At 45.7% G+C, this 27387-nt stretch overlaps 1 protein-coding gene across 3 annotated transcripts in view; it reads right to left on the minus strand.

The window, feature by feature from the left end:
• ZNF330 (zinc finger protein 330) overlaps positions 1-27387 on the minus strand; it is a 195550-nt gene that overhangs the window by 48503 nt on the left and 119660 nt on the right. For all 3 annotated transcript variants that reach the window (XM_069242576.1, XM_069242578.1, XM_069242579.1), the window contains exons 8-9: positions 3637-3683; positions 2867-2984 (exon numbers count right to left, since the gene is read on the minus strand). In XM_069242576.1, coding sequence (XP_069098677.1) covers positions 2867-2984; positions 3637-3683 — 165 coding nt within the window. The remainder of the gene's footprint in view (positions 1-2866; positions 2985-3636; positions 3684-27387) is intronic.

A 27387-nucleotide genomic window follows, 5' to 3' on the forward strand; every position in this document is an offset into this window, starting at 1 on the left:
GGTAGTATGAACAAGGTACATAAGATGAAGCACTGAAGCTCTCCAAACCACTCCGTCCTTGGCCAGACTGTGGCAATTAGAATTACTTTGCTTTCTTGGTGAATCTTCCTCAAAACTTGAAGAATCAAGCGTAAGGGGGGAAACACATAGTGCAGCTGTAAGTTCCACTAAACCTGAAGCATGTCCACCAAGGCTCCACTCAATGGATATTAGAAGGTGCTGAACTGCTGGCATTGATTATTTTTCAAGGATGCAAGCAAGTCCACCTGCAGAGTGCTCCACCTCTCTAAAATATCCTGGACTACCTGGAAGATGCTACTGGCAACTGGCAAGATAGCACCAGCTTAAGATATTTACTCCCACATTCGGCGAACCCGCCGGGTGATTGGTTACCAACCAAGTAGCTTGATGGTGTGCTCAAAACCACAGTCTCAATGCCTCTAGACATACGAGTTGGGACCCTACACCCCCACTGCTTGTTGGCGTATCATACTGCAGTTGTATTGTCCATCAGTATCTGGACAGACCAAACCTGGATGCGGGGGGAGGAAGTCCTTAAACCCCAGCCAAATCACCTGAAGCTCTAGTAGGCTGATATGAAGCACCTGCTTTTCGGAAGACTAGAGGCCCCTGATCTCCAGGTGAGCACCCCCACCCAAGGGTGGAAGCATCCATAACAACTTTAGCCAAGGTTGTCAGAGTACAGAGAGCATGGAGAAGGCTAGTGTTCAGAAACGACCCTGTTAACAGGAGAAGATGGGAGGGCTCCAGGTTACATTTGAGTCTGGTGATCAAAAAGCCGAGGTTGAACAATAATGAGATTGTCAACTGCAGATGGCATGTCATCATCCTCAACAACCATGCTTTTGGCAGCCAGTCATCCACGTACAGAAAGATGGGAATGCCTGACCTCCTGAAATGGGCCGCAACCCCTACCATTACCTTGGTGAAGATGCGAGCTGATGTCAAGACTAACTGAAGTAACGCAATTTGTTAATTGGTATAACTTACAACAAAGTAGGTACTTCTAGTAGGACCGCAGGGCTGGAATGTGAAAATATACACCCTGCTGGTCAAGAGACACCATCTGGTTTCCCAGTTCTGAAGCCAACAAGACCTGATGAAGGACCAACATCTACAACTTCTCCTTCCTAAGGCAAAAATTCAAATCTCTAAGATCTAGGATCAGACGTAGACCGCCATCCTCCTAGAGGGTGTAGCACCACCCAGTCTCCTGCTCCGGCACTAACTCCACATCTCCTTTCAAAATAAGAGCTGCCACCTCTTGCTGTAAGATAGAAATGTGGTATTCTGGTAGAGAAGAGGGGTAAGAGCCTGAAGGAAGAGTAGGGTATACTCCCTTTCTATTATCTGAAGGATACACTAGGCTGAAGTAGAAAGGATTACACCCACCCTTCCCATAGGCTACATGTGGGCTTGGAGGAGCAAACTAGACAGGCCTTCGTGGTTGTGCAGGGGAGGTGGAGGCGGCTTGATAAAGGGTTCCACAGCCTTCCCCCCATACTGTTTACGTGACAGACTGGTAGAGCTGACAATGTCAAAGAAAATCCACTTGTGAAGCCTTAGAACTGCCGGTAGTCTCTTAAGGGCCGAAGCTGTTGGAGGCCCAAAGATCTGGATGTGGACTTTCTCACTTTAAAAAAATCCAATGCGTTGTTGGCTTTGTTGCCAAATAGATGGGCCCCATCAAAGTGAAGGTCCAGCAAGTTAGCCTGTAAGTCCAATGTACGTATTATATGACGCGAGGTGTCCTGGCCAACACTTGTTACTTCCTGGATTTTCGCTTGTCACGCTGGGACCTGGTCAAAAACAGTTAGGCTTCTTGATTGCCTTACGGTGCATACAGAGGTGCAAGTCACAGGCCTTGGAGTCATGGCCCTAGCCAAGGAAACAAAGCCAAATTCAAATGGGGGTCCATAATGGACATCTGCCTCTCATGGTCCCTAAAGGGCTTACAACACAATAAATTTGGTGGAGACAAGACTGCACCACGAGAATTTGGTCTGTGAAAAAACTCTCACACTATCTCAGAGGGCAAGCTCTGGATCCATGTCAAAGGTGCAGAGAAAAGGGAAATTCATCTGTTGGGCCAGAGTGGTCACTATATGGCTTTGGGGATGTCACTTGTGGTGTTGATACAAAGCTTGCACCCCTCTACTGGCAGCCTATAAGCTTTGAAGTTTCTGGCTACCGTCCGATATCTGGGTTTATTCTACAGGTAGAAGTATCTATCAGAATAGATATTCCCATGTCTTGAGGCAGGACCTGTGCTTGGCCTACTTGTGGGGGTTCCAAAAGACAGAAAGCTGCTCTGTGTTTCATGAAGACCCTCTGTAGGTCTAGGGGCATCAGGGCCCACAATGAATCGTCATATTCAAGACAAGCTGGAGGAACGGTAGCAGGGACAACAATTAAGAAATCACTGACAACTTTTGCTCTGTTCTTGAAAGACACCAACCTCCCTCACCTACTTATGTCAGTGAGGTGAGAAAAAGGGTACCTGGAAATCCTTTGTATAAATGGACAGGGCCACCATTTACATTCCTTCATAGGGCATACTTCCCTCCCTGGTGAAAACAATTAACATCTACCTGCATATACGCAACATGCATGTTGGGCAAAACTCAGTTCAGACCATCTGCTTAAAAGTTATACTCAACTTCAAACCCAATGGGCCAGCCACCATTAAAATATTTGCATCTATTATTTTAACGCATAAAGCAAATTGCATAATTTTTTCAAGAAAGTAATGTTTCACAAAATCAAGCAGACTTCTAAATCAGCTTTTACAAATTCAAATAATTTACACCTCACAATGCAGTGAACATTAAATGTGCAGACTTACTTGACATGCTCAGATCCTTAGTTTCTTGAGTTTCATGTCCACACTTGGGGCAAGGAAGTGGTTTCCCTTTTTCTATTTTAAATACCTTGCGTCTAGCATGGTCATCACAGAAACAGGCCTGCAAACAGTGAGAAATTAACAAAGGCTATCTTTAAATTATAGCTTAGAATGGACAACGTGCAATAAGCTGAGCGCCTGGTAGGTAACTGCACTGCCACTGATAATACAGTTACAAATTATAGTATTTATAACAGTAGTATCAAAGTATTTTTGACAGCTTTTATATCTCAGAAGGGGTAGCAATTTATATTCCGGATTCTGGAAACTGGTTCAGTGAGAGTGCTATCTTTAGATACAGTAAAGAGTGAAATTATATACAATGTATAACATGCCACCCATGACATCAAGGAAGCTTCCAGACCACTAGATTCCCAGGACAAGGGTTCGGCATAGCTGTGTATCTGGGCAGCAGACACGGTCTTAGTTATGGGCTTGTCAGAAGTGGTGGTAAAACTGTTAAACAACTGCTAAGAAACCCTGCTGAGGTGACAGACAAAGAGTTTCCCTAGCCTGTTTTTCCTGTTTATGTAGACGGTCATGGCAGCGGTGGCTATTCTAAGACGCATTCAAGAAGGAAAATATTTTTAAACACAGTGGGGCTCTAGCGCAGTAACATTTATGGGAAGTCTTCGCTGTTCTGTTTCGAGCAAATAGTTTAGCCTTGTCTATGTGTGACCTGCGTCTGCGTACATCTTCCTATTCTACTGTACCTTACAACGTAGGCATGAATGCTGGCCCAGTCGGTTACAGGATACACCTAATAAGAAGAAAAAAAATAGAGATCAGTAACACGAATATTCAAATAAATTACTTTAAGTGTGTGTTAGGACATGAGTCTCCCCTGAATTGCTCCTAAGAACACACGCCCCTGCCCTAATTTCTCCAAAACAACTTTATGAACCACTGGGCTTTCTGTCACCCCCCTTTCATGTGGGAGCAGGGGCTACTGCCACCATCTGCCCCCCAAATGGAGGGGGTGAGTGGGTGATTGTAGGAAGTTGGCTCTGTATGTGCTATTTCAAAGTAAGGAATAGCATGCACAGAGTCCAAGGGTTCCCCTTAGAGGTAAAATAGTGGTAAAAATAGATAATACTAATGCTCTATTTTGTGGTAGTGTGGTCGAGCAGTAGGCTTATCCAAGGAGTAGTGTTAAGCATTTGTTGTACATACACATAGACAATAAATGAGGTACACACACTCAGAGACAAATCCAGCCAATAGGTTTTTGTATAGAAAAATATCTTTTCTTAGTTTATTTTAAGAACCACAGGTTCAAATTCTACATGTAATAGCTCATTCGAAAGGTATTGCAGGTAAGTACTTTAGGAACTTCAAATCATCAAAATTGCATGTATACTTTTCAAGTTATTGACAAATAGCTGTTTTAAAAGTGGACACTTAGTGCAATTTTCACAGTTCCTAGGGGAGGTAAGTATTTGTTAGTTTTACCAGGTAAGTAAGACACTTACAGGGTTCAGTTCTTGGTCCAAGGTAGCCCACCGTTGGGGGTTCAGAGCAACCCCAAAGTCACCACACCAGCAGCTCAGGGCCGGTCAGGTGCAGAGTTCAAAGTGGTGCCCAAAACACATAGGCTAGAATGGAGAGAAGGGGGTGCCCCGGTTCCGGTCTGCTTGCAGGTAAGTACCCGCGTCTTCGGAGGGCAGACCAGGGGGGTTTTGTAGGGCACCGGGGGGGACACAAGTCCACACAGAAATTTCACCCTCAGCGGCGCGGGGGCGGCCGGGTGCAGTGTAGAAACAAGCGTCGGGTTCGCAATGTTAGTCTATGAGAGATCTCGGGATCTCTTCAGCGCTGCAGGCAGGCAAGGGGGGGATTCCTCGGGGAAACCTCCACTTGGGCAAGGGAGAGGGACTCCTGGGGGTCACTTCTCCAGTGAGAGTCCGGTCCTTCAGGTCCTGGGGGCTGCGGGTGCAGGGTCTCTCCCAGGCGTCGGGACTTTAGGTTCAAAGAGTCGCGGTCAGGGGAAGCCTCGGGATTCCCTCTGCAGGCGGCGCTGTGGGGGCTCAGGGGGGACAGGTTTTGGTACTCACAGTATCAGAGTAGTCCTGGGGTCCCTCCTGAGGCGTCGGATCTCCACCAGTCGAGTCGGGGTCGCCGGGTGCAGTGTTGCAAGTCTCACGCTTCTTGCGGGGAGCTTGCAGGGTTCTTTAAAGCTGCTGGAAACAAAGTTGCAGCTTTTCTTGGAGCAGGTCCGCTGTCCTCGGGAGTTTCTTGTCTTTTCGAAGCAGGGGCAGTCCTCAGAGGATGTCGAGGTCGCTGGTCCCTTTGGAAGGCGTCGCTGGAGCAGGATCTTTGGAAGGCAGGAGACAGGCCGGTGAGTTTCTGGAGCCAAGGCAGTTGTCGTCTTCTGGTCTTCCTCTGCAGGGGTTTTCAGCTAGGCAGTCCTTCTTCTTGTAGTTGCAGGAATCTAATTTTCTAGGGTTCAGGGTAGCCCTTAAATACTAAATTTAAGGGCGTGTTTAGGTCTGGGGGGTTAGTAGCCAATGGCTACTAGCCCTGAGGGTGGGTACACCCTCTTTGTGCCTCCTCCCAAGGGGAGGGGGTCACAATCCTAACCCTATTGGGGGAATCCTCCATCTGCAAGATGGAGGATTTCTAAAAGTTAGAGTCACCTCAGCTCAGGACACCTTAGGGGCTGTCCTGACTGGCCAGTGACTCCTCCTTGTTATTCTCATTATTTTCTCCGGCCTTGCCGCCAAAAGTGGGGCCGGGCCGGAGGGGGCGGGCAACTCCACTAGCTGGAGTGTCCTGCTGGGTTGGCACAAAGGAGGTGAGCCTTTGAGGCTCACCGCCAGGTGTGACAATTCCTGCCTGGGAGAGGTGTTAGCATCTCCACCCAGTGCAGGCTTTGTTACTGGCCTCAGAGTGACAAAGGCACTCTCCCCATGGGGCCAGCAACATGTCTCGGTTTGTGGCAGGCTGCTAAAACTAGTCAGCCTACACAGATAGTCGGTTAAGTTTCAGGGGGCACCTCTAAGGTGCCCTCTGTGGTGTATTTTACAATAAAATGTACACTGGCATCAGTGTGCATTTATTGTGCTGAGAAGTTTGATACCAAACTTCCCAGTTTTCAGTGTAGCCATTATGGTGCTGTGGAGTTCGTGTTTGACAGACTCCCAGACCATATACTCTTATGGCTACCCTGCACTTACAATGTCTAAGGTTTTGTTTAGACACTGTAGGGGTACCATGCTCATGCACTGGTACCCTCACCTATGGTATAGTGCACCCTGCCTTAGGGCTGTAAGGCCTGCTAGAGGGGTGTCTTACCTATACTGCATAGGCAGTGAGAGGCTGGCATGGCACCCTGAGGGGAGTGCCATGTCGACTTACTCGTTTTGTCCTCACTAGCACACACAAGCTGGTAAGCAGTGTGTCTGTGCTGAGTGAGAGGTCTCCAGGGTGGCATAAGACATGCTGCAGCCCTTAGAGACCTTCCTTGGCATCAGGGCCCTTGGTACTAGAAGTACCAGTTACAAGGGACTTATCTGGATGCCAGGGTCTGCCAATTGTGGATACAAAAGTACAGGTTAGGGAAAGAACACTGGTGCTGGGGCCTGGTTAGCAGGCCTCAGCACACTTTCAATTGTAAACATAGCATCAGCAAAGGCAAAAAGTCAGGGGGCAACCATGCCAAGGAGGCATTTCCTTACACAACCCCCCCCCAAACGAAAGAGGATGAGACTAACCTTTCCCAAGAGAGTCTTCATTTTCTAAGTGGAAGAACCTGGAAAGGCCATCTGCATTGGCATGGGCAGTCCCAGGTCTGTGTTCCACTATAAAGTCCATTCCCTGTAGGGAGATGGACCACCTCAACAGTTTAGGATTTTCACCTTTCATTTGCATCAGCCATTTGAGAGGTCTGTGGTCAGTTTGAACTAGGAAGTGAGTCCCAAAGAGGTATGGTCTCAGCTTCTTCAGGGACCAGACCACAGCAAAGGCCTCCCTCTCAATGGCACTCCAACGCTGCTCCCTGGGGAGTAACCTCCTGCTAATGAAAGCAACAGGCTGGTCAAGGCCATCATCATTTGTTTGGGACAAAACTGCCCCTATCCCATGTTCAGAGGCATCAGTCTGCACAATGAACTGCTTAGAATAATCTGGAGCTTTGAGAACTGGTGCTGAGCACATTGCCTGTTTCAGGGTGTCAAAGGCCTGTTGGCAGTCCACAGTCCAGTTCACTTTCTTGGGCATTTTCTTGGAGGTGAGCTCAGTGAGGGCTGTCACAATGGATCCATACCCCTTCACAAACCTCCTGTAGTACCCAGTCAAGCCAAGGAATGCCCTGACTTGAGTCTGGGTTTTTGGAGCTACCCAGTCCAGAATAGTCTGGATCTTGGGTTGGAGTGGCTGAACTTGGCCTCCACCTACAAGGTGTCCCAAGTAAACCACAGTTCCCTGCCCTATCTGGCATTTGGATGCCTTGATAGAGAGGCCTGCAGATTGCAGAGCCTTCAAAACCTTCCTCAGGTGGACCAGGTGATCCTGCCAGGTGGAGCTAAAGACAGCAATATCATCAAGATAAGCTGTGCTAAAGGACTCCAAGCCAGCAAGGACTTGATTCACCAACCTTTGGAAGGTGGCAGGGGCATTCTTTAAACCAAAGGGCATAACAGTAAACTGATAATGCCCATCAGGTGTGGAGAATGCTGTCTTTTCTTTTGCTCCAGGTGCCATTTTTATTTGCCAGTACCCTGCTGTCAAGTCAAAGGTACTTAGAAATTTGGCAGCACCTAATTTATCAATGAGCTCATCAGCTCTTGGAATTGGATGAGCATCTGTCTTGGTGACAGAATTGAGCCCTCTGTAGTCCACACAAAACCTCATCTCTTTCTTTCCATCTGTGGTGTGAGGTTTGGGGACCAAGACCACTGGGCTAGCCCAGGGGCTGTCAGAGCGCTCAATGACTCCCAATTCCAGCATCTTGTGGACTTCCACCTTGATGCTTTCCTTAACATGGTCAGACTGTCTAAAGATTTTGTTCTTGACAGGCATGCTGTCTCCCGTGTCCACATCATGGGTACACAGGTGTGTCTGACCAGGGGTTAAGGAGAAGAGTTCAGGAAACTGTTGTAGGACTCTCCTACAATCAGCTTGCTGTTGGCCAGAGAGGGTGTCTGAGTAGATCACTCCATCTACTGTACCATCTTTTGGGTCTGATGACAGAAGATCAGGGAGAGGTTCACTCTCTGCCTCCTGATCCTCATCTGTTACCATCAACAGATTGACATCAGCCCTGTCGTGGAAGAGCTTAAGGCGGTTTACATGGATCACCCTTTTGGGGCTCCTGCTTGTGCCCAGGTCCACCAAGTAGGTGACCTGACTCTTCCTCTCTAGTACTGGGTAAGGGCCACTCCATTTGTCCTGGAGTGCCCTGGGAGCCACAGGCTCCAGAACCCAGACTTTCTGCCCTGGTTGGAACTCAACCAGTGCAGCCTTTTGGTCATACCAAAACTTCTGGAGCTGTTGGCTGGCCTCAAGGTTTTTGGTTGCCTTTTCCATGTACTCTGCCATTCTAGAGCGAAGGCCAAGTACATAGTCCACTATGTCCTGTTTAGGCTCATGGAGAGGTCTCTCCCAGCCTTCTTTAACAAGGGCAAGTGGTCCCCTTACAGGATGACCAAACAGAAGTTCAAAGGGTGAGAACCCTACTCCCTTCTGTGGTACCTCCCTGTAAGCGAAAAGCAGACATGGCAGGAGGACATCCCATCTCCTTTTGAGTTTTTCTGGGAGCCCCATGATCATGCCCTTTAATGTCTTGTTGAATCTCTCAACTAAGCCATTAGTTTGTGGATGGTAAGGTGTAGTGAATTTATAAGTCACTCCACACTCATTCCACATGTGCTTTAGGTATGCTGACATGAAGTTGGTACCTCTGTCAGACACCACCTCCTTAGGGAAACCCACTCTGGTAAAGATACCAATGAGGGCCTTGGCTACTGCAGGGGCAGTAGTCGACCTAAGGGGAATAGCTTCAGGATACCTGGTAGCATGATCCACTACTACCAGGATATACATATTTCCTGAGGCTGTGGGAGGTTCCAGTGGACCAACTATGTCCACACCCACTCTTTCAAAGGGCACCCCCACCACAGGAAGTGGAATGAGGGGGGCCTTTGGATGCCCACCTGTCTTACCACTGGCTTGACAGGTGGGGCAGGAGAGGCAAAACTCCTTAACCATGTTGGACATATTGGGCCAGTAGAAGTGGTTGACTAACCTCTCCCACGTCTTGGTTTGTCCCAAATGTCCAGCAAGGGGAATGTCATGGGCCAATGTTAGGATGAACTCTCTGAACAGCTGAGGCACTACCACTCTCCTAGTGGCACCAGGTTTGGGGTCTCTGGCCTCAGTGTACAGGAGCCCATCTTCCCAATAGACCCTATGTGTTCCATTTTTCTTGCCTTTGGACTCTTCAGCAGCTTGCTGCCTAAGGCCTTCAAGAGAGGGACAGGTTTCTTGTCCCTTACACAGCTCCTCCCTTGAGGGTCCCCCTGGGCCTAAGAGCTCAACCTGATAAGGTTCAAGCTCCAAAGGCTCAGTTCCCTCAGAGGGCAGAACTTCTTCCTGAGAAGAGAGGTTCCCTTTCTTTTGCTGTGTTGCAGTTGGTTTCCCAACTGACTTTCCTGTTCTCTTGGTAGGCTGGGCCATTTTTCCAGACTCCAGCTCTACTTTTTCACCCTGTGCCTTGCATTGTGCTCTTGTTTTCACACACACCAGTTCAGGGATACCCAGCATTGCTGCATGGGTTTTTAGCTCTACCTCAGCCCATGCTGAGGACTCCAGGTCATTTCCAAGCAGACAGTCCACTGGGATATTTGGGGAGACCACCACCTGTTTCAGGCCATTGACCCCTCCCCATTCTAAAGTAACCATTGCCATGGGATGTACTTTTCTCTGATTGTCAGCGTTGGTGACTGTGTAAGTTTTTCCAGTCAGGTATTGGCCAGGGGAAACCAGTTTCTCTGTCACCATGGTGACACTGGCACCTGTATCCCTCAGGCCCTCTATTCTAGTCCCATTAATTAAGAGTTGCTGTCTGTATTTTTGCATGTTAGGCGGCCAGACAGCTAGTGTGGCTAAATCCACCCCACCCTCAGAAACTAGAGTAGCTTCAGTGTGGACCCTGATTTGCTCTGGGCACACTGTTGATCCCACTTGGAGACTAGCCATACCAGTGTTACCTGGATGGGAGTTTGGAGTGGAACCTTTCTTGGGACAGGCCTTGTCTCCAGTTTGGTGTCCATGCTGTTTACAGCTATGACACCAGGCCTTTTTGGGATCAAAGTTTTTACCCTTGTACCCATTGTTTTGTGAAGAGGCTCTGGGCCCACCCTCCTGTGCAGGTTTTTGGGGGCCTGTAGAAGACTCTTTACTATTTTTAGTTTTGGTTGTCTCATCACCCTTCTGCTGGGGAGTCTTTGTGACCCCTTTCTTTTGGTCACCCCCTGTTGAAGTCTTGGACACCCTTGTCTTGACCCAATGGTCCGCCTTCTTTCCCAATTCTTGGGGAGAAATTGGTCCTAGGTCTACCAGATGCTGATGCAGTTTATCATTGAAACAATTACTTAACAGGTGTTCCTTCACAAATAAATTGTACAGCCCATCATAATTACTTACACCACTGCCTTGAATCCAACCATCTAGTGTTTTCACTGAGTAGTCAACAAAGTCAACCCAGGTCTGGCTCGAGGATTTTTGAGCCCCCCTGAACCTAATCCTGTACTCCTCAGTGGAGAATCCAAAGCCCTCAATCAGGGTACCCTTCATGAGGTCATAAGATTCTGCATCTTGTCCAGAGAGTGTGAGGAGTCTATCCCTACACTTTCCTGTGAACATTTCCCAAAGGAGAGCACCCCAGTGAGATCTGTTCACTTTTCTGGTTACACAAGCCCTCTCAAAAGCTGTGAACCATTTGGTGATGTCATCACCATCTTCATATTTAGTTACAATCCCTTTGGGGATTTTCAACATGTCAGGAGAATCTCTGACCCTATTTATGTTGCTGCCACCATTGATGGGTCCTAGGCCCATCTCTTGTCTTTCCCTCTCTATGGCTAGGATCTGTCTTTCCAAAGCCAATCTTTTGGCCATCCTGGCTAACTGGATGTCCTCTTCACTGGAGTTATCCTCAGTGATTTCAGAGTTGTTGGTCCCTCCTGTGAGGGAACCAGCATCTCTGACTATTATTTGTGGAGTCAGGGCTTGAGAAGCCCTGCTCTCCCTAAGTAGGACTGGAGGGGGGGAATTTCCCTCCAAGTCACTATCTTCATCCTCTGAGTTGCCATCCTCAGAGGGGTTGGCCTTTTCAAACTCTGCCAAAAGCTCCTGGAGCTGTACTTTGGTAGGTTTGGGGCCCATTGCTATTTTCTTTAGTTTACAGAGTGACCTTAGCTCTCTCATCTGTAGATGGAGGTAAGGTGTGGTGTCGAGTTCCACCACATTCACATCTGTGCTAGACATTATGCTTCTAAAAGTTGGAATACTTTTTAAGAAACTAAAACTGGTTCTAGAATCTAATTCAAACTTTTACAAACTTTTAAACTCTAAAAGAAATGCTAAACAGGATCTAACACAAGGCCCTAGCAGGTCTTTTAAGAATTTAGAAAACTTTTCAAATTGCAAAAATCAATTTCTAATGACAATTTTGGAATTTGTCGTGTGATCAGGTATTGGCTGAGTAGTCCAGCAAATGCAAAGTCTTGTACCCCACCGCTGATCCACCAATGTAGGAAGTTGGCTCTGTATGTGCTATTTCAAAGTAAGGAATAGCATGCACAGAGTCCAAGGGTTCCCCTTAGAGGTAAAATAGTGGTAAAAATAGATAATACTAATGCTCTATTTTGTGGTAGTGTGGTCGAGCAGTAGGCTTATCCAAGGAGTAGTGTTAAGCATTTGTTGTACATACACATAGACAATAAATGAGGTACACACACTCAGAGACAAATCCAGCCAATAGGTTTTTGTATAGAAAAATATCTTTTCTTAGTTTATTTTAAGAACCACAGGTTCAAATTCTACATGTAATAGCTCATTCGAAAGGTATTGCAGGTAAGTACTTTAGGAACTTCAAATCATCAAAATTGCATGTATACTTTTCAAGTTATTGACAAATAGCTGTTTTAAAAGTGGACACTTAGTGCAATTTTCACAGTTCCTAGGGGAGGTAAGTATTTGTTAGTTTTACCAGGTAAGTAAGACACTTACAGGGTTCAGTTCTTGGTCCAAGGTAGCCCACCGTTGGGGGTTCAGAGCAACCCCAAAGTCACCACACCAGCAGCTCAGGGCCGGTCAGGTGCAGAGTTCAAAGTGGTGCCCAAAACACATAGGCTAGAATGGAGAGAAGGGGGTGCCCCGGTTCCGGTCTGCTTGCAGGTAAGTACCCGCGTCTTCGGAGGGCAGACCAGGGGGGTTTTGTAGGGCACCGGGGGGGACACAAGTCCACACAGAAATTTCACCCTCAGCGGCGCGGGGGCGGCCGGGTGCAGTGTAGAAACAAGCGTCGGGTTCGCAATGTTAGTCTATGAGAGATCTCGGGATCTCTTCAGCGCTGCAGGCAGGCAAGGGGGGGATTCCTCGGGGAAACCTCCACTTGGGCAAGGGAGAGGGACTCCTGGGGGTCACTTCTCCAGTGAGAGTCCGGTCCTTCAGGTCCTGGGGGCTGCGGGTGCAGGGTCTCTCCCAGGCGTCGGGACTTTAGGTTCAAAGAGTCGCGGTCAGGGGAAGCCTCGGGATTCCCTCTGCAGGCGGCGCTGTGGGGGCTCAGGGGGGACAGGTTTTGGTACTCACAGTATCAGAGTAGTCCTGGGGTCCCTCCTGAGGCGTCGGATCTCCACCAGTCGAGTCGGGGTCGCCGGGTGCAGTGTTGCAAGTCTCACGCTTCTTGCGGGGAGCTTGCAGGGTTCTTTAAAGCTGCTGGAAACAAAGTTGCAGCTTTTCTTGGAGCAGGTCCGCTGTCCTCGGGAGTTTCTTGTCTTTTCGAAGCAGGGGCAGTCCTCAGAGGATGTCGAGGTCGCTGGTCCCTTTGGAAGGCGTCGCTGGAGCAGGATCTTTGGAAGGCAGGAGACAGGCCGGTGAGTTTCTGGAGCCAAGGCAGTTGTCGTCTTCTGGTCTTCCTCTGCAGGGGTTTTCAGCTAGGCAGTCCTTCTTCTTGTAGTTGCAGGAATCTAATTTTCTAGGGTTCAGGGTAGCCCTTAAATACTAAATTTAAGGGCGTGTTTAGGTCTGGGGGGTTAGTAGCCAATGGCTACTAGCCCTGAGGGTGGGTACACCCTCTTTGTGCCTCCTCCCAAGGGGAGGGGGTCACAATCCTAACCCTATTGGGGGAATCCTCCATCTGCAAGATGGAGGATTTCTAAAAGTTAGAGTCACCTCAGCTCAGGACACCTTAGGGGCTGTCCTGACTGGCCAGTGACTCCTCCTTGTTATTCTCATTATTTTCTCCGGCCTTGCCGCCAAAAGTGGGGCCGGGCCGGAGGGGGCGGGCAACTCCACTAGCTGGAGTGTCCTGCTGGGTTGGCACAAAGGAGGTGAGCCTTTGAGGCTCACCGCCAGGTGTGACAATTCCTGCCTGGGAGAGGTGTTAGCATCTCCACCCAGTGCAGGCTTTGTTACTGGCCTCAGAGTGACAAAGGCACTCTCCCCATGGGGCCAGCAACATGTCTCGGTTTGTGGCAGGCTGCTAAAACTAGTCAGCCTACACAGATAGTCGGTTAAGTTTCAGGGGGCACCTCTAAGGTGCCCTCTGTGGTGTATTTTACAATAAAATGTACACTGGCATCAGTGTGCATTTATTGTGCTGAGAAGTTTGATACCAAACTTCCCAGTTTTCAGTGTAGCCATTATGGTGCTGTGGAGTTCGTGTTTGACAGACTCCCAGACCATATACTCTTATGGCTACCCTGCACTTACAATGTCTAAGGTTTTGTTTAGACACTGTAGGGGTACCATGCTCATGCACTGGTACCCTCACCTATGGTATAGTGCACCCTGCCTTAGGGCTGTAAGGCCTGCTAGAGGGGTGTCTTACCTATACTGCATAGGCAGTGAGAGGCTGGCATGGCACCCTGAGGGGAGTGCCATGTCGACTTACTCGTTTTGTCCTCACTAGCACACACAAGCTGGTAAGCAGTGTGTCTGTGCTGAGTGAGAGGTCTCCAGGGTGGCATAAGACATGCTGCAGCCCTTAGAGACCTTCCTTGGCATCAGGGCCCTTGGTACTAGAAGTACCAGTTACAAGGGACTTATCTGGATGCCAGGGTCTGCCAATTGTGGATACAAAAGTACAGGTTAGGGAAAGAACACTGGTGCTGGGGCCTGGTTAGCAGGCCTCAGCACACTTTCAATTGTAAACATAGCATCAGCAAAGGCAAAAAGTCAGGGGGCAACCATGCCAAGGAGGCATTTCCTTACAGTGATGCAGGGTCAGAAAGACTGCAAATGCCCAAAACAAACAGGGGGAGCAAAAGCCCTTTCCCAAGGGGCTGCTTCTCCCTCCCTGGTGCCAGTGGTGGTTTTCTGCTTGAGGATCTCCCTCCTGCAGCGATTTCCAAACAGGAATCCTCTAGGGAGGGGAACCTTTGGGAAGGGGGGATTCTACCCTTTCCAATGACAACTCTTCCGTCTGCCTCGGTACTCAGGAGGCTGAGACAGCCCCCTGAGCACCGAGGCAGTGAAAGTGAAATAAGCTGATAGGCTCATTTTACTTTCAGTTTCAGTGAAATGACGTTAGCGTGCCGCACATGCTGATTTTCATTTCACTGAAACAAGAAACAGCCTTGGGAGCTAGGGAAACTCTCCCCCATCTCCCTAGGTTGTTTCTTACCGAGATTTCAAGTGCCATGCACGCAGTCGGCTGGGAGCCATCTGACGCACATGAGTACTGTAGCGTAGGACGCCTCCTGGCCGTCCGACTCCGCGAACCAGTTAATCTTGGGGGTTCCCCTATGACAAATTGTGTGCTCTTGTGTAATCACATTGTGAACATGTCTCTCTGCTCATTTAACAGCAGAAAAAAACAAAATTAAGGTAAACACTAGGAGTATGTAATAAGAAAACGGGACTATAACCCAACAATCATTTGGTTTTTATCCATGGAGTAGAGAACACCCTGTCCTAAACTCCACTCACTAAAATGTGGTTTAAAGAGAAAATTATGAATCTTGAAACAAGGAGTTCTGTACTGTGGTGTTGGTACTCATGCTTCACCAAATTGTTTGATGATAGTCAAATCATAACTCCTATGCCTTTGTCCCCTTGATTACCTTTATGTGAATTATGTGCTAGAGGTGGGCGATTCACTGAAAGCTGGAGTCAAGCTCAAGCCAGATTCGTGGCTCATCTTGAGTTCTCTTGGATCCTCGATCCCACACAGAGCAGAACATTCATGTGACTCCTGTCTGCCACCAATGTTCTAACCTTATGTGCCAAGAATTAAAGACAAAGAAATAACTTTTTCATGTAAAACGAAAGAGATATCCATTGTAGGAAGTTGGCTCTGTATGCACTATTTCAGAGTAAGGAATAGTATGCACAGAGTCCAAGGGTTCCCCTTAGAGGTAAGACAGTGGCAAAAAGAGATAATACTAATGCTCTATTTTGTGGTAGTGTGGTCGAGCAGTAGGCTTATCAAAGGAGTAGTGTTAAGCATTTGTTATACATACACAAGCAATAAATGAGGAACACACACTCAGAGACAATTCCAGGCCAATAGGTTTTTGTATAGAAAAATATATTTTCTTAGTTTATTTTAAGAACCACAGGTTCAAATTCTACATGTAATACTTTGCATGAAAGGTATTGCAGGTAAGTACTTTAGGAACTTTGAATAATCACAATAGCATATATACTTTTCAAATAAAACACATATAGCTATTTTAAAACTAGACAGTGCAATTTTCACAGTTCCTAGGGGAGGTAGAAATTGTTAGTTCTTGCAGGTAAGTAAACCACCTACGGGGTTCAAGTTTGGGTCCAAGGTAGCCCACTGTTGGGGGTTCAGAGCAACCCCAAAGTTACCACACCAGCAGCTCAGGGCTGGTCAGGTGCAGAGTTCAAAGTGGTGCCAAAAACACATAGGCTTCAATGGAGAAGGGGGTGCCCCGGTTCCAGTCTGCCAGCAGGTAAGTACCCGCGTCTTCGGAGGGCAGACCAGGGGGGTTTTGTAGGGCACCGGGGGGACACACAAGTCAGCACAGAAAGTACACCCTAGCAGCACGGGGGCGGCCGGGTGCAGTGTGCAAACACACGTCGGGTTTTCAATTGGAATCAATGGGAGACCAAGAGGTCTCTTCAGCGATGCAGGCAGGCAAGGGGGGGGCTCCTCGGGGTAGCCACCACCTGGGCAAGGGAGAGGGCCTCCTGGGGGTCACTCCTGCACTGGAGTTCCGATCCTTCAGGTCCTGGGGGCTGCGGGTGCAGGGTCTTTTCCAGGCGTCGGGATCTGGGAGTCAGGCAGTCGCGGTCAGGGGGAGCCTCGGGATTCCCTCTGCAGGCATCGCTGTGGAGGCTCAGGGGGGGCAACTCTGGTTACTCACAGTCTTGGAGTCGCTGGGGAGTCCTCCCTGAAGTGTTGTTTCTCCACAAGTCGAGCCGGGGCGTCGGGTGCAGAGTAGCAAGTCTCACGCTTCTGGCGGGAAACGCAGTCGTTTTAAAGTTGCTCCTTTGGAAACAAAGTTGCAGTCTTGAGTGAACAGGGCCGCTGTTCTCGGGAGTTTCTTGGTCCTTCTAGAGCAGGGCAGTCCTCTGAGGATTCAGAGGGCGCTGGTCCCTGGGGAGAGCGTCGCAGGAGCAGTTTCTTCAGAAGGGGGGAGACAGGCCGGTAGAGCTGGGGCCAAAGCAGTTGGTGTCTCCGTCTTCTCTGCAGGGTTTTTCAGCTTAGCAGTCCTCTTCTTCTTAGGTTGCAGGAATCTGAGTTCCTAGGTTCAGGGGAGCCCCTAAATACAGAATTTAGGGGTGTGTTTAGGTCAGGGAGGGCAGTAGCCAATAACTACTAGCCCTGAGGGTGGCTGCACCCTCTTTGTGCCTCCTCCCAAGGGGAGGGGGTCACATTCCTATCCCTATTGGGGGGATCCTCCATCTGCAAGATGGAGGATTCCTAAAAGTCAGAGTCACTTCAGCTCAGGTTGCCTTAGGGGCTGTCCTGACTGGTCAGTGACTCCTCCTTGTTTTTCTCATTATCTCCTCCGGCCTTGCCGCCAAAAGTGGGGCTGTGGCCGGAGGGGGCGGGCAACTCCACTAGCTGGAATGCCCTGTGGTGCTGTAACAAAGGGGGTGAGCCTTTGAGGCTCACTGCCAGGTGTTACAGTCCTGCAAGGGGGAGGTGATAAGCATCTCCACCCAGTACAGGCTTTGTTACTAGCCACAGAGTGACAAAGGCACTCTCCCCATGTGGCCAGCAACATGTCTCGAGTGTGGCAGGCTGCTAAACCCAGTCAGCCTGCACCGGTAGTTGGTTAAGGTTTCAGGGGGCCTCTCTAAGGTGCCCTCTGGGGTGTATGTTACAATAAAATGTACACTGGCATCAGTGTGCATTTATTGTGCTGAGAAGTTTGATACCAAACTTCCCAGTTTTCAGTGTAGCCATTATTGTGCTGTGGAGTTCGTGTTTGACAGACTCCCAGACCATATACTCTTATGGCTACCCTGCACTTAGAATGTCTAAGGTTTTGTTTAGACACTGTAGGGGCACAGTGCTCATGCACTGGTGCCCTCACCTATGGTATAGTGCACCCTGCCTTAGGGCTGTAAGGCCTGCTAGAGGGGTGACTTATCTATACTGCATAGGCAGTGTGAGGTTGGCATGGCACTCTGAGGGGAGTGCCATGTCGACTTACTCGTTTTGTCCTCACTAGCACACACAAGCTGGCAAGCAGTGTGTCTGTGCTGAGTGAGGGGTCCCCAGGGTGGCATAAGATATGCTGCAGCCCTTAGAGACCTTACCTGGCACCAGGGCCCTTGGTACCAGGGGTACCAGTTACAAGGGACTTACCTGGATGCCAGGGTGTGCCAATTGTGAAAACTAAAGTACAGGTTAGGGAAAGAACACTGGTGCTGGGGCCTGGTTAGCAGGCCTCAGCAAACTTTCAATTCAAAACATAGCATCACCAAAGGCAAAAAGTCAGGGGGTAACCATGCCAAGGAGGCATTTCCTTACATCCATCTAGTGGACGGAATTGCACAATGTGAAACCAGAAATCTTGGAATCTATCCCAGATTCCTAACCTAACCAAACTTTGTGATCCTAGGCAATTGTTTTGTTTCACTTTGCCTCCTTTTTCTTCATTATCGTGTGAGAGCACCTTGATGGGGAATTGATAGGTTTCTAAGTTCATGTTTGAAAACTATCACTTTCAATAAATGCCTCTCAATGTAGTGACAATCAGATGTACTAAGGGAATAGCTCGAGTATTTATGAAACACACTTTTTAATTTTGAAGAAACTGTATCATATTGTTACATTTGTTACATTATGTTTTTTAAAATGAAGTTGTCAAGCCTACTTCTGGCAATTGCTCTTCTGCCCTGAGAGAGATGGCTTTTTCATGACTATATGTACGCATCCATCTGAAAAGAAGGGTGCTTCAGTGCAAGGGTTTTCCATTTTCTTCTTTCGTAGGTCCCCTTCCAACTTTTCTTTTTGTGTGGGTATGTTTATTTAACGCATCCTGCAGCTCTCCAAACAATGCTACTGGGTAGCTTTCAGCTCATTTCATCTACACATCCCAACAAAGGCACTGCTTCTAAACCAGACATCTAACTTGGAACAGTATCATAAATAGTGAATTAATGGTTTACGGTTACATGATGGCTACCATCTATGATGTTTACAGAGCATCTTGACATGGTATGTGTATAGTGTACCATTGTTTTATTGATCCAAGACATCTAATATGTGGCTTCTAAACTTGGTGGTCATATTGGAACTTTAAAACAATTGCATGCTCTGTACAATGCCATTGCAAGATGATTGTCTGCTGTTACATTTAATTTTATTCTTCATTCCAGCACATGACAGTCATGTTTACAAAGTAGCATGTTATTTTTTTTTTCTATTTTTATCTGTCAATTATCTTGCATGCGCTTATTAAGTTTGGATTTTTCTTATTGTGGATGGGTAATTTGGTGAATGCAAGAATGAGTTAGGCAGTGGCTGAAAAAGTCACCGGATGAATGAATGGATGCAGGGATAGCAGAGTGCATCTATGATGATTTGCTGAGTGTTTGACTATGGGGTCCCATGAATCCATTTGGATAGCAGAGTGGTTCACAAAACAGAGGATGGAAAGAGCCTACCAGACTGGATGTTGTCCCTCAAACATACCTGAAGGTATTTGAACTAAACTACGCCCTGGTGAAATGTAAAAGCAACCAATGCCCACTTCCTGCTTCTTTCTTCCTCCGACGTGTGCACAAACAGGTTTTGTGTATCGCCCATGTGACGGAAGCCTAGCTCCTTTTGTGCCGTATCACTGTTCCAGGAATTTCTTACTAACACATGCCAGACTGTCCACAGCAGTGGACTGGGAAAACAACTGAGTTCCAGCAATACGCATTTTTAGCAGTTGCCCACCTTCTAAGATCAGATACAAACCCTGAAGTCCTTCTATAACATGTTCAGGTGCACTGATGGAAAGAGAATTTGAAAAAATGGGGCATCACCAAGAAGCGGACAGGAGGTACCGGACAGATAAGCGCTGTTTAGTAGAGCAACTTGCAGCACAGTAACCTGGAGCAATAGGGAGCTGTGCAAGAAGGGCTGGTCTAGAATGCAAAGCATTGAGCAAGGTGTGGGTAGGGAACAGTGAAACATGGAGCAGCAGTAAGCAAAGTTGTTCCTCCACGCTTCCGCACCGAAAGACTACAATTGACAATCCTGTAAGTTGTTAGAGCAGTTTTGTCCTGCACTTAATATCATAGGATGCTTACAAGTGAAAATAATGACCTGCTTGCATAAGCAGTGCCAGAGTCAGCTGAGGCTCACATCAGCATACATACGCAGTTATGAAAGATGAAAAGTACTAAGAACTGAAAAGAAACACTTACTAAATGACACTAAGAATTAGGGAGGGCAGTAGGATTGTATAGCCACCCTTGGTAGGGTGAACCAGGGAAATTTCCTAACCATCTAAGCGGTGTTGCCCACACCAGGATTCCCAGAATTCACTAGAACTATCCAGAAATCCGAAGAAACAGGGTTACATACACTACAGTAGAACTCTCAGGTTTGGGATAACCTTGCTACTGGTACTCTTCTGATGGTTTCATACTAAATGTGAAGGACGCTTCACATTTATAATACTGCCCTGATGGTTCATTAAGTACTTTTATTTGGCTAAAAGGTATAAGACTAGTTGGGCATTCACATATTATGTGCTATTAATGTTACATGAGTAAACCATGCTTTGCTAACTTGAGCTCAGTTTTAGATCCAACTGTAGACCAGGCCCAGGAACACAAATGGTAAAAGCCCCAATTGACACAACTGGTGCACTATCCCCCCCACTATATACTCTGGGACCAACAAACCCATTACTTAATAAGGACCATCTGTGACAGATCACAAGAGTCCGGGTCCAGTTGATGTTACTGGCATTTAAAAAGTTAATCTTGCCTACTCACAGCGTACACATATAATGACAGATAACTGATGGGAAAAGGTAAACCTAAAAGACATTTTCCTATATCAGTTAAGGGAGATGTGTTTAAATAATGAGTGGAGGGCCCCTCGATTTAACGATAAGGAAGTCCTCATTGAGTACATGAAGAACCAGCTAGTTCTGACAGGGAATGGGGTAGATCAATGGAAGGGAACTAGGAAGAAAGTTTAAGTTGTGGGTCTCTCTCACAGCTCTAGAGTGCATGCTTCCCCTGGACCAACTCATAGTTTACTGACTAGATTATTTTCCAGACCTTCCCTTACACTATCTGTACCCCCAATCTCAACCACTGCAAGCTTTGTGAATTTCATTGCCTGCCTTTTTTTGTGTTCTTGGTGGCTCCTACAACTGATTTGCCAATATATGTAACAAACCAGACTACAACCGAGACTAGCACTTTCTATGCTGCATAAAACATGTGTGGAAAATGTGAGAAACAAGACAAATGTCTATAAAAATAAGTTTGGAAGGTTGATTTTTATTGTGGATTGTCTTATCATGCATCACTGTGAGTCTATTGGTTGGGCACTGTAAGTTGGTTTTCTAAAAGAAAAAGAAAAAAAATAACCTTCATTTCGTCCTTGTCTGTAATGAGACTCCCCTACTACTTTGACAAGAGGAATCAAGTGCACCATTTACCTTGAGCTACCTAGTCTGTGCTTTACACAGAATGTTTATTTGTACAGATGTGAAGCTTACTACATGATAATTTTTGCATAATGTTTGAAAATGATGCACCTACCACATTTCAACTATTGTCCACCAATAGTATGACCTCAAGTGTCTTGTAACAACCTTCCAGACAGTTTATAATTTTCACTGCTTAAATAGTAATCTTCTTAAAGAATCAGAAGTATTCTAGGTGTCCAAATGTAAACAACTGTTTGCACTTCCTACTCTCCTTGATTTAATGAATATCATGCAGTATGCGTATATGTCTGTCTGCTGCAGACTATTTTCATAAATAGTTCCTACAACAACCAAGACTGAGGTGTAAGAATTACTTAAGACCAGGTCAAGTACACAACTCAGAGCCTATGTGATTGCTACTAAATATTTTTTCCTGAAAGCTACGCTTTAAAAACCCCCACAAAAAACAAATTTATATAGATCAGGGGAAAGTGTACAGTTAGTTTTGTCAATACTACCTTCAGCTTCCACTTTTGAGTGGAGTCCTCCTCAGAGGCTGTAATTCGAGAGCTACCCTTGCCGTGATAAAGTGTAGCAGAATTTCCTCTTGACTAACACGCTACTAATTTTACCCACTAGGCACCGTAACCTGTGCCTCTGTCTGGAGATCTTAACACTTTCAGGAACTCTGCCATGGGTAGGTCCCCAGCGAGGTACCGGCTGCAACAACTTAGCGCATCAACCTCCAGACAAGTGATTCTTAGGGAGCCGTCTTATTAACTTGGGACGGGCGACCGTGAATTCCAAGACTAGCTAGATGCACAGTCTATAGAGTAAGTGACCAGAGTCTAGTTTATTGACATTTTCAGACACATAAGTATTTTGTAGATCGAGAAGTAATTTTGAATGTTTAATTTTTTCTTTGGTCCTGAAAAAGCGTCGCCGGATCTTTTTTCACCCATTAGACGCAGAACATGTTGACCCTTTAGGGGTAGGGGGGAAGTTCATCCCCGTCCCTCCACGTCATTGACCAATTAGCGAGGGTATTAAGTAATGTCCTTCCCCTGTTTGATTTATATTGAGAGAGTGGTTGAGCATTATTACTATCAACACATTCCACTAGATTTTAATCTTGGCCCTAACCTTTGCTGACCCAATAAATCTATGCTGAAAAGCTTGGTTTTGAGCCAATTTTAACTTTACCATGCTCTCCTTTCTTTGCAAAGGCACTTAAGGAGTGAATTAAGATCTCCGGTAAAGAGCCCCCTTTACAGGGGGCCCGTCAGACATTGCAGCGCTGGTCTGACGAGGAGCATGCCCAATGATGAAGCCTGACATCCAGTTGGATGCGTGAGGGCACTTGCTCCTAACAATAAGTTTGCCCTGTGTTTCCCATCTCTTCCTTTTTCTTTGTGGAACACTGTACCCTATACGTTTATAGACTTGGTTTGGGAGGTAGTATACTGGACCCTTAATCTCCCTGTCCCTCTTGTTTGTAATGGAGATCTTATTGGTCTTAGAACCAGCAAACATTTTAGCAGCAGTTGTGAACTGTAATCTTCCAACAATATTATTATTTCTAAGAGGTTACTGACATTTCTATGTTTGTCTCACTGCACAAGTGCGTTAACAAATTGTTTCTGATTCAATTTATTTATTGACATTTTAGCAAAAACAATTTTAAGTGTGCTCCTTTCTTTTAAGGGTGAGCTACTGTTCTCATGGTATCTATTTTTGTTCCTAAAAACGTTATCAATTTGGATACACACAAGAATTCTTCCTATTCCTCCTCACCTGTAGTGTATGTAATATGCTCAACATTTTGTCTGTGTACGTCCTCAAATTTTCAGTCATTCTTCCAAGTAGGTGTATACACGTTCCTGGATTGACCTTTTATAACAAAGATGCACTTCTTGTTGCCAAAAAGCAATGCCCACAGGAAACTGCAATATGCTGAACTGATAGTATAAGCTATCAAGTGTAGATTTTAGGCATCACTCATCACAATTACAATGGTAAATGTGCATGCATTATTCAGATCTGCAGCTCTCATAATATTTTCTGGAGCGAAGATAAGACATCAAGAAACGTAATTTTGAACTTCAGTGTGTGCATAGATTTACACTGAATATAGACTCACAAAATATGCAACCCACCTCCCTCACTGTGCCCTTCAGAGGCAAACATTTACTTCTAAGCAAAACCTTAGAATATGTTGTCACATGTTTTGAAGTGGGTTGTCCTGTGGATCTGTAATTTATATCCTTTGCGTAGTCTGGACAGCTGACAACTTATGCCACATGTTTAAATGTCAGTGATGTTGAAAAATGTTAGTCTTACCCCTAACCTGTGGTCAAACCACTTAGAAGAGTCTCGTCCCACTGCGTTGGACTTCCATATTACCGCTCTCCCTGATGTCAATACTGTCTATTGTCCTAAGGGTGGGCTGATGTAAGTTGTGAACCTTTAAAACAATGTTTTTACCTGGAAGGCGATCACGGCTGTACCTGTAATCATTTATTTCTACTTTTGCAAGCATGTCTACTTACTTTGCAAGTAGCCTTTGCACTCAAAAACTATGAGTGATTATATCCTTCATGTACAGACAGCACAAGCATGGATTGTCTACTAAATTCATTGAAAGGTTATGACCTAGCTGCATCTCAGTTACATAAATTCCTACTGAAAGAGTATTTCCTTGCTGTTTACATCTTTGTTATACTACAGAGTACATGTACTGTTTATCCACAAACCCCTACTATAGATTATGCCCTTGCTGCACCTCAGGGCAGAAGTAATGTTTGAGCACAAAACCCTGCTGAAAGGTTCTGTCTTTTGTTTTCTACCTCAGGGCCTAAACACCATTTGTCCACTAAAACCTACTGAAAGATTATGTTCTACCTACACTTCAGAGTACAAATAATGTTGATCGATCAAAGGCCATTGAAATGCATGCCTACACTTAGATGTCAAATTATTTTGAAGTTGCTGGAACACAGTTTAAAATTCGTATTTAAAATAAGTTTAACACATGCTCCAATTTATTAGTTCTGTCCCAGATTGTTATGCAAAAAACATGACATTTGACGTCTATTATGCAATAACAGGGCTGTGCACTGTTGTTTCTTTCTTTCTGTGAAGCTATTATATATTAACAGGAACTCAGCAATTAAGTATATCTCTGGGGTACTGATTTACAGATTGGATCAACAACTTCCTTATCTTGAGAGGAAATACTTTTTGTAGAGTAGGATGTAAAGGTTTCCATGTGGGTCATATGTTTAGTTTTGGTCTCCAATGTATTTTTATTTTAACTATTTATAAAGCATTCATATGATCGAAGGATGCAACAGAGCGCTGGGGCTATCCAAGAAGCAGAAAGAGATGACAAATAGGGTGATGGAGTTTTTCAGGATGAAATGCTTGGAGGATGAGGTGTTGCTTTAAAAAATACATGATCCTGTGGTCACTGAAGAGGTACCATGGGCAAAGGTCCTAAAAAGAGCAGCGTTGAGGGTGCCTAGATTTTCCTCCTAACTTATGTGCGTCACACCTTTATATGTGTTTGACAACATTAGTATGAATTAGCAGACTTGATGCAGGGTTAGGGATGAATAAGACCGAGGATGAGCTATGATGTGGGAAGTTACAAGAGTTTTCTAATGGAATAGAAGGTTTCAAGTTTGATAGTAGTTCGGGTGCTGTTGTTGAATAAATATATTAGATCCTCGCTGAGCTAGTGAGAAAGATGCACATTTAACTTGGGTGATGATGTGAACATTTCTTGTTTTTTGAGGACTTGTTGGCTTCACAATGTAAGACTAGAGGTAAGCTTTCTGTGCTCTCAATATAGCAGTTTTGTAGCACCCGTCATCGATTCGGCAAGCAATCTTGTCAGATAAAAGGAAGCTCTTTTTTCAATGCTTTTTAAAAGCTTTACACTTTCTATTTAAATGTCAGAGCTCTTCAGATAATCGTTTATTGTCTTCATCTTATTTTTTTCTTCATCCAAAATATTCTAGCCCATGTTGCCTTTTTTTTGGCATACATGCAATCATTTTCATGAAGGCCCAGATGTAAGGTTCACTGCTAAATTCCTATCAACTGTTAGGGGAGTCTATTTTCAGATACAACCAAAGTCCCTACTCACAACTTTCTATTTTTGAGGCAAATAGGACCTCTTGGTACTAGCTATGTTCAAGAAATTAGGATGCTATTAAGGCTTTAAAGGTAACTGTGAAAGGTATTTTGTGTTGCTGCAACAGAGATCTGCAGAACTCCAAATCCAAACACTACATGGCAAGATGAGGCACGGTGTGTGAATCTGAAATAGATTCATGCTGCAAGGGTGGCTTTGAGCTCTTTTCATTCACAGAGTGTATTTTACTTTGAAAAAAAGCCAGGCAACAACAGACACTTGCCCACTTCACAACATGACAATGTAGCTCAACTATGGAGACATCTTTTAATATGCTTAGGCCGACAGTGAGTGAAAAAAAGAGATCATCAGAGAGTATTTGCTAATCAAAAGTGATCAAGCCATACACAATTCATCTCCATTGTTCTAAAAAATATTTGATTATGTTTTTATAATAAGGTAAGAAAAGTCAACAGTTGGTTCCAATGGTTAGAATCAGTTCTGCAAGCATTGGGGGTTGGGGGATGCATCTTAATGATTAAATTATGAAGATGCATGTAAAATTAAGGTTAAACCATGTTTCCTTGGCCATCGTCTCCATCCCTCAGCAGCACACAGCTTGGTGACAAAGATCTCACCAACTAGAGAAGTCTCTGCCCTTCTCAAGTGCGATTTAAGTCACTGGAGTTCTGGGTCCTGTATCCTCAAGTCATGTAGCAATTTTGAGGGGGGAACGTTGGTAGATAACTCCCACCTGCTTGCCATAGTCTGTAAAATAGATCAGATGTCTAGGGGGCATGTCATCTGTGTGTCTACACAGTATATGTTTTTCCAAATCACCGTCATATTTGTGCTCACCACCATCAGAGATGTGCATTCAGTTGTTGCTATCTGCAGAGATCACTTACATAGTCAGCTTATTCGATTTCCATTAGATGGCTGTGCTACACTTGTTGAATTTGTATACCCATCGAGGACTCTTCTGGCGAGTCAACAGTCCTGGTCAGTTCACAGCAAAGATCCTATCCACAACCTACTTCCAAAGGAAAGGGGCCATGTGAAAAAACTGCATTTTCAAGTCCTTTAGCTGGGATAAGTTCAGGAGTTAGACCCATATGAACTGCAGAGCTTAGTCGAAGTAAGGCAGGTATGCTGGAGATAACTGTACTAATTTAAATGACACATTTGCAGGCATGCTGGTGGTATGTGCTACAATCCAACCTGACTCTTCACCTATAAGAAAACGTTTGCTTACCAGTAACAATAGTTTTGCAGCTTGAACACTTTTCTGGATTTACATGCTGTGTATTATTTTGCCATCCATTAGCTGGGTCTTGAAATGTCCATATTTTTTTCTTCTTGGTCGACCGGTAGGTGGGTAATGCCATCCCCGTAGAACATCAGACCTATGTCCACATTGCCAAAGGCTGCGGCTGCCACATTCAAAATCTGTGTCCCGGCATTATTGCCTGAGCCGTTTTAGGGCTTAGTGCCTGTTAACTGCATCATTTTTTTATATCTTGGTTTAACCTTCATCCCTTCTATAACTCTCACCTCTTCTCTGGGGAACTGGGTGGCTCATATGCACGTCCAGAAAAATCTTTGACGTGAAAAACTATTGTTACTGGTAAGTAATCTTTTTCTTTTGGCACAAGAATCTTTTCTATATTCACATGCAGAGGATAGATTGTGTAGCAGTATTACCTCCACTTAGGAGGTGGTGTGTCTTTGCAAACAGGTCTCATAACCTTCTGACACATTTAAGCCTCTTTATTAGCATATATGTCAACACAATAGTATTTTGTGAAGATGTGGATGTTTGGCCATATGCCTGTCATTTTTATGTCATTTATATACGCGATAAATGCTAGTGTGGCTCCCTTTTTCCTTGTGGCATGTGCTCTTTGCTTGCTAACCTGAGTGTTTTCCTTTATGTTGTACCAGGTTTGCATGGTTTGTACAATTAATCTTGCAATGGTTTCTTCCATGACTGGAATACCTTATTTGGCCAGGCA

This window comes from Pleurodeles waltl, chromosome 1_2 (genome assembly GCF_031143425.1).
Source record: "Pleurodeles waltl isolate 20211129_DDA chromosome 1_2, aPleWal1.hap1.20221129, whole genome shotgun sequence".
NCBI classification, from domain to species: Eukaryota; Metazoa; Chordata; class Amphibia; order Caudata; family Salamandridae; genus Pleurodeles; species Pleurodeles waltl.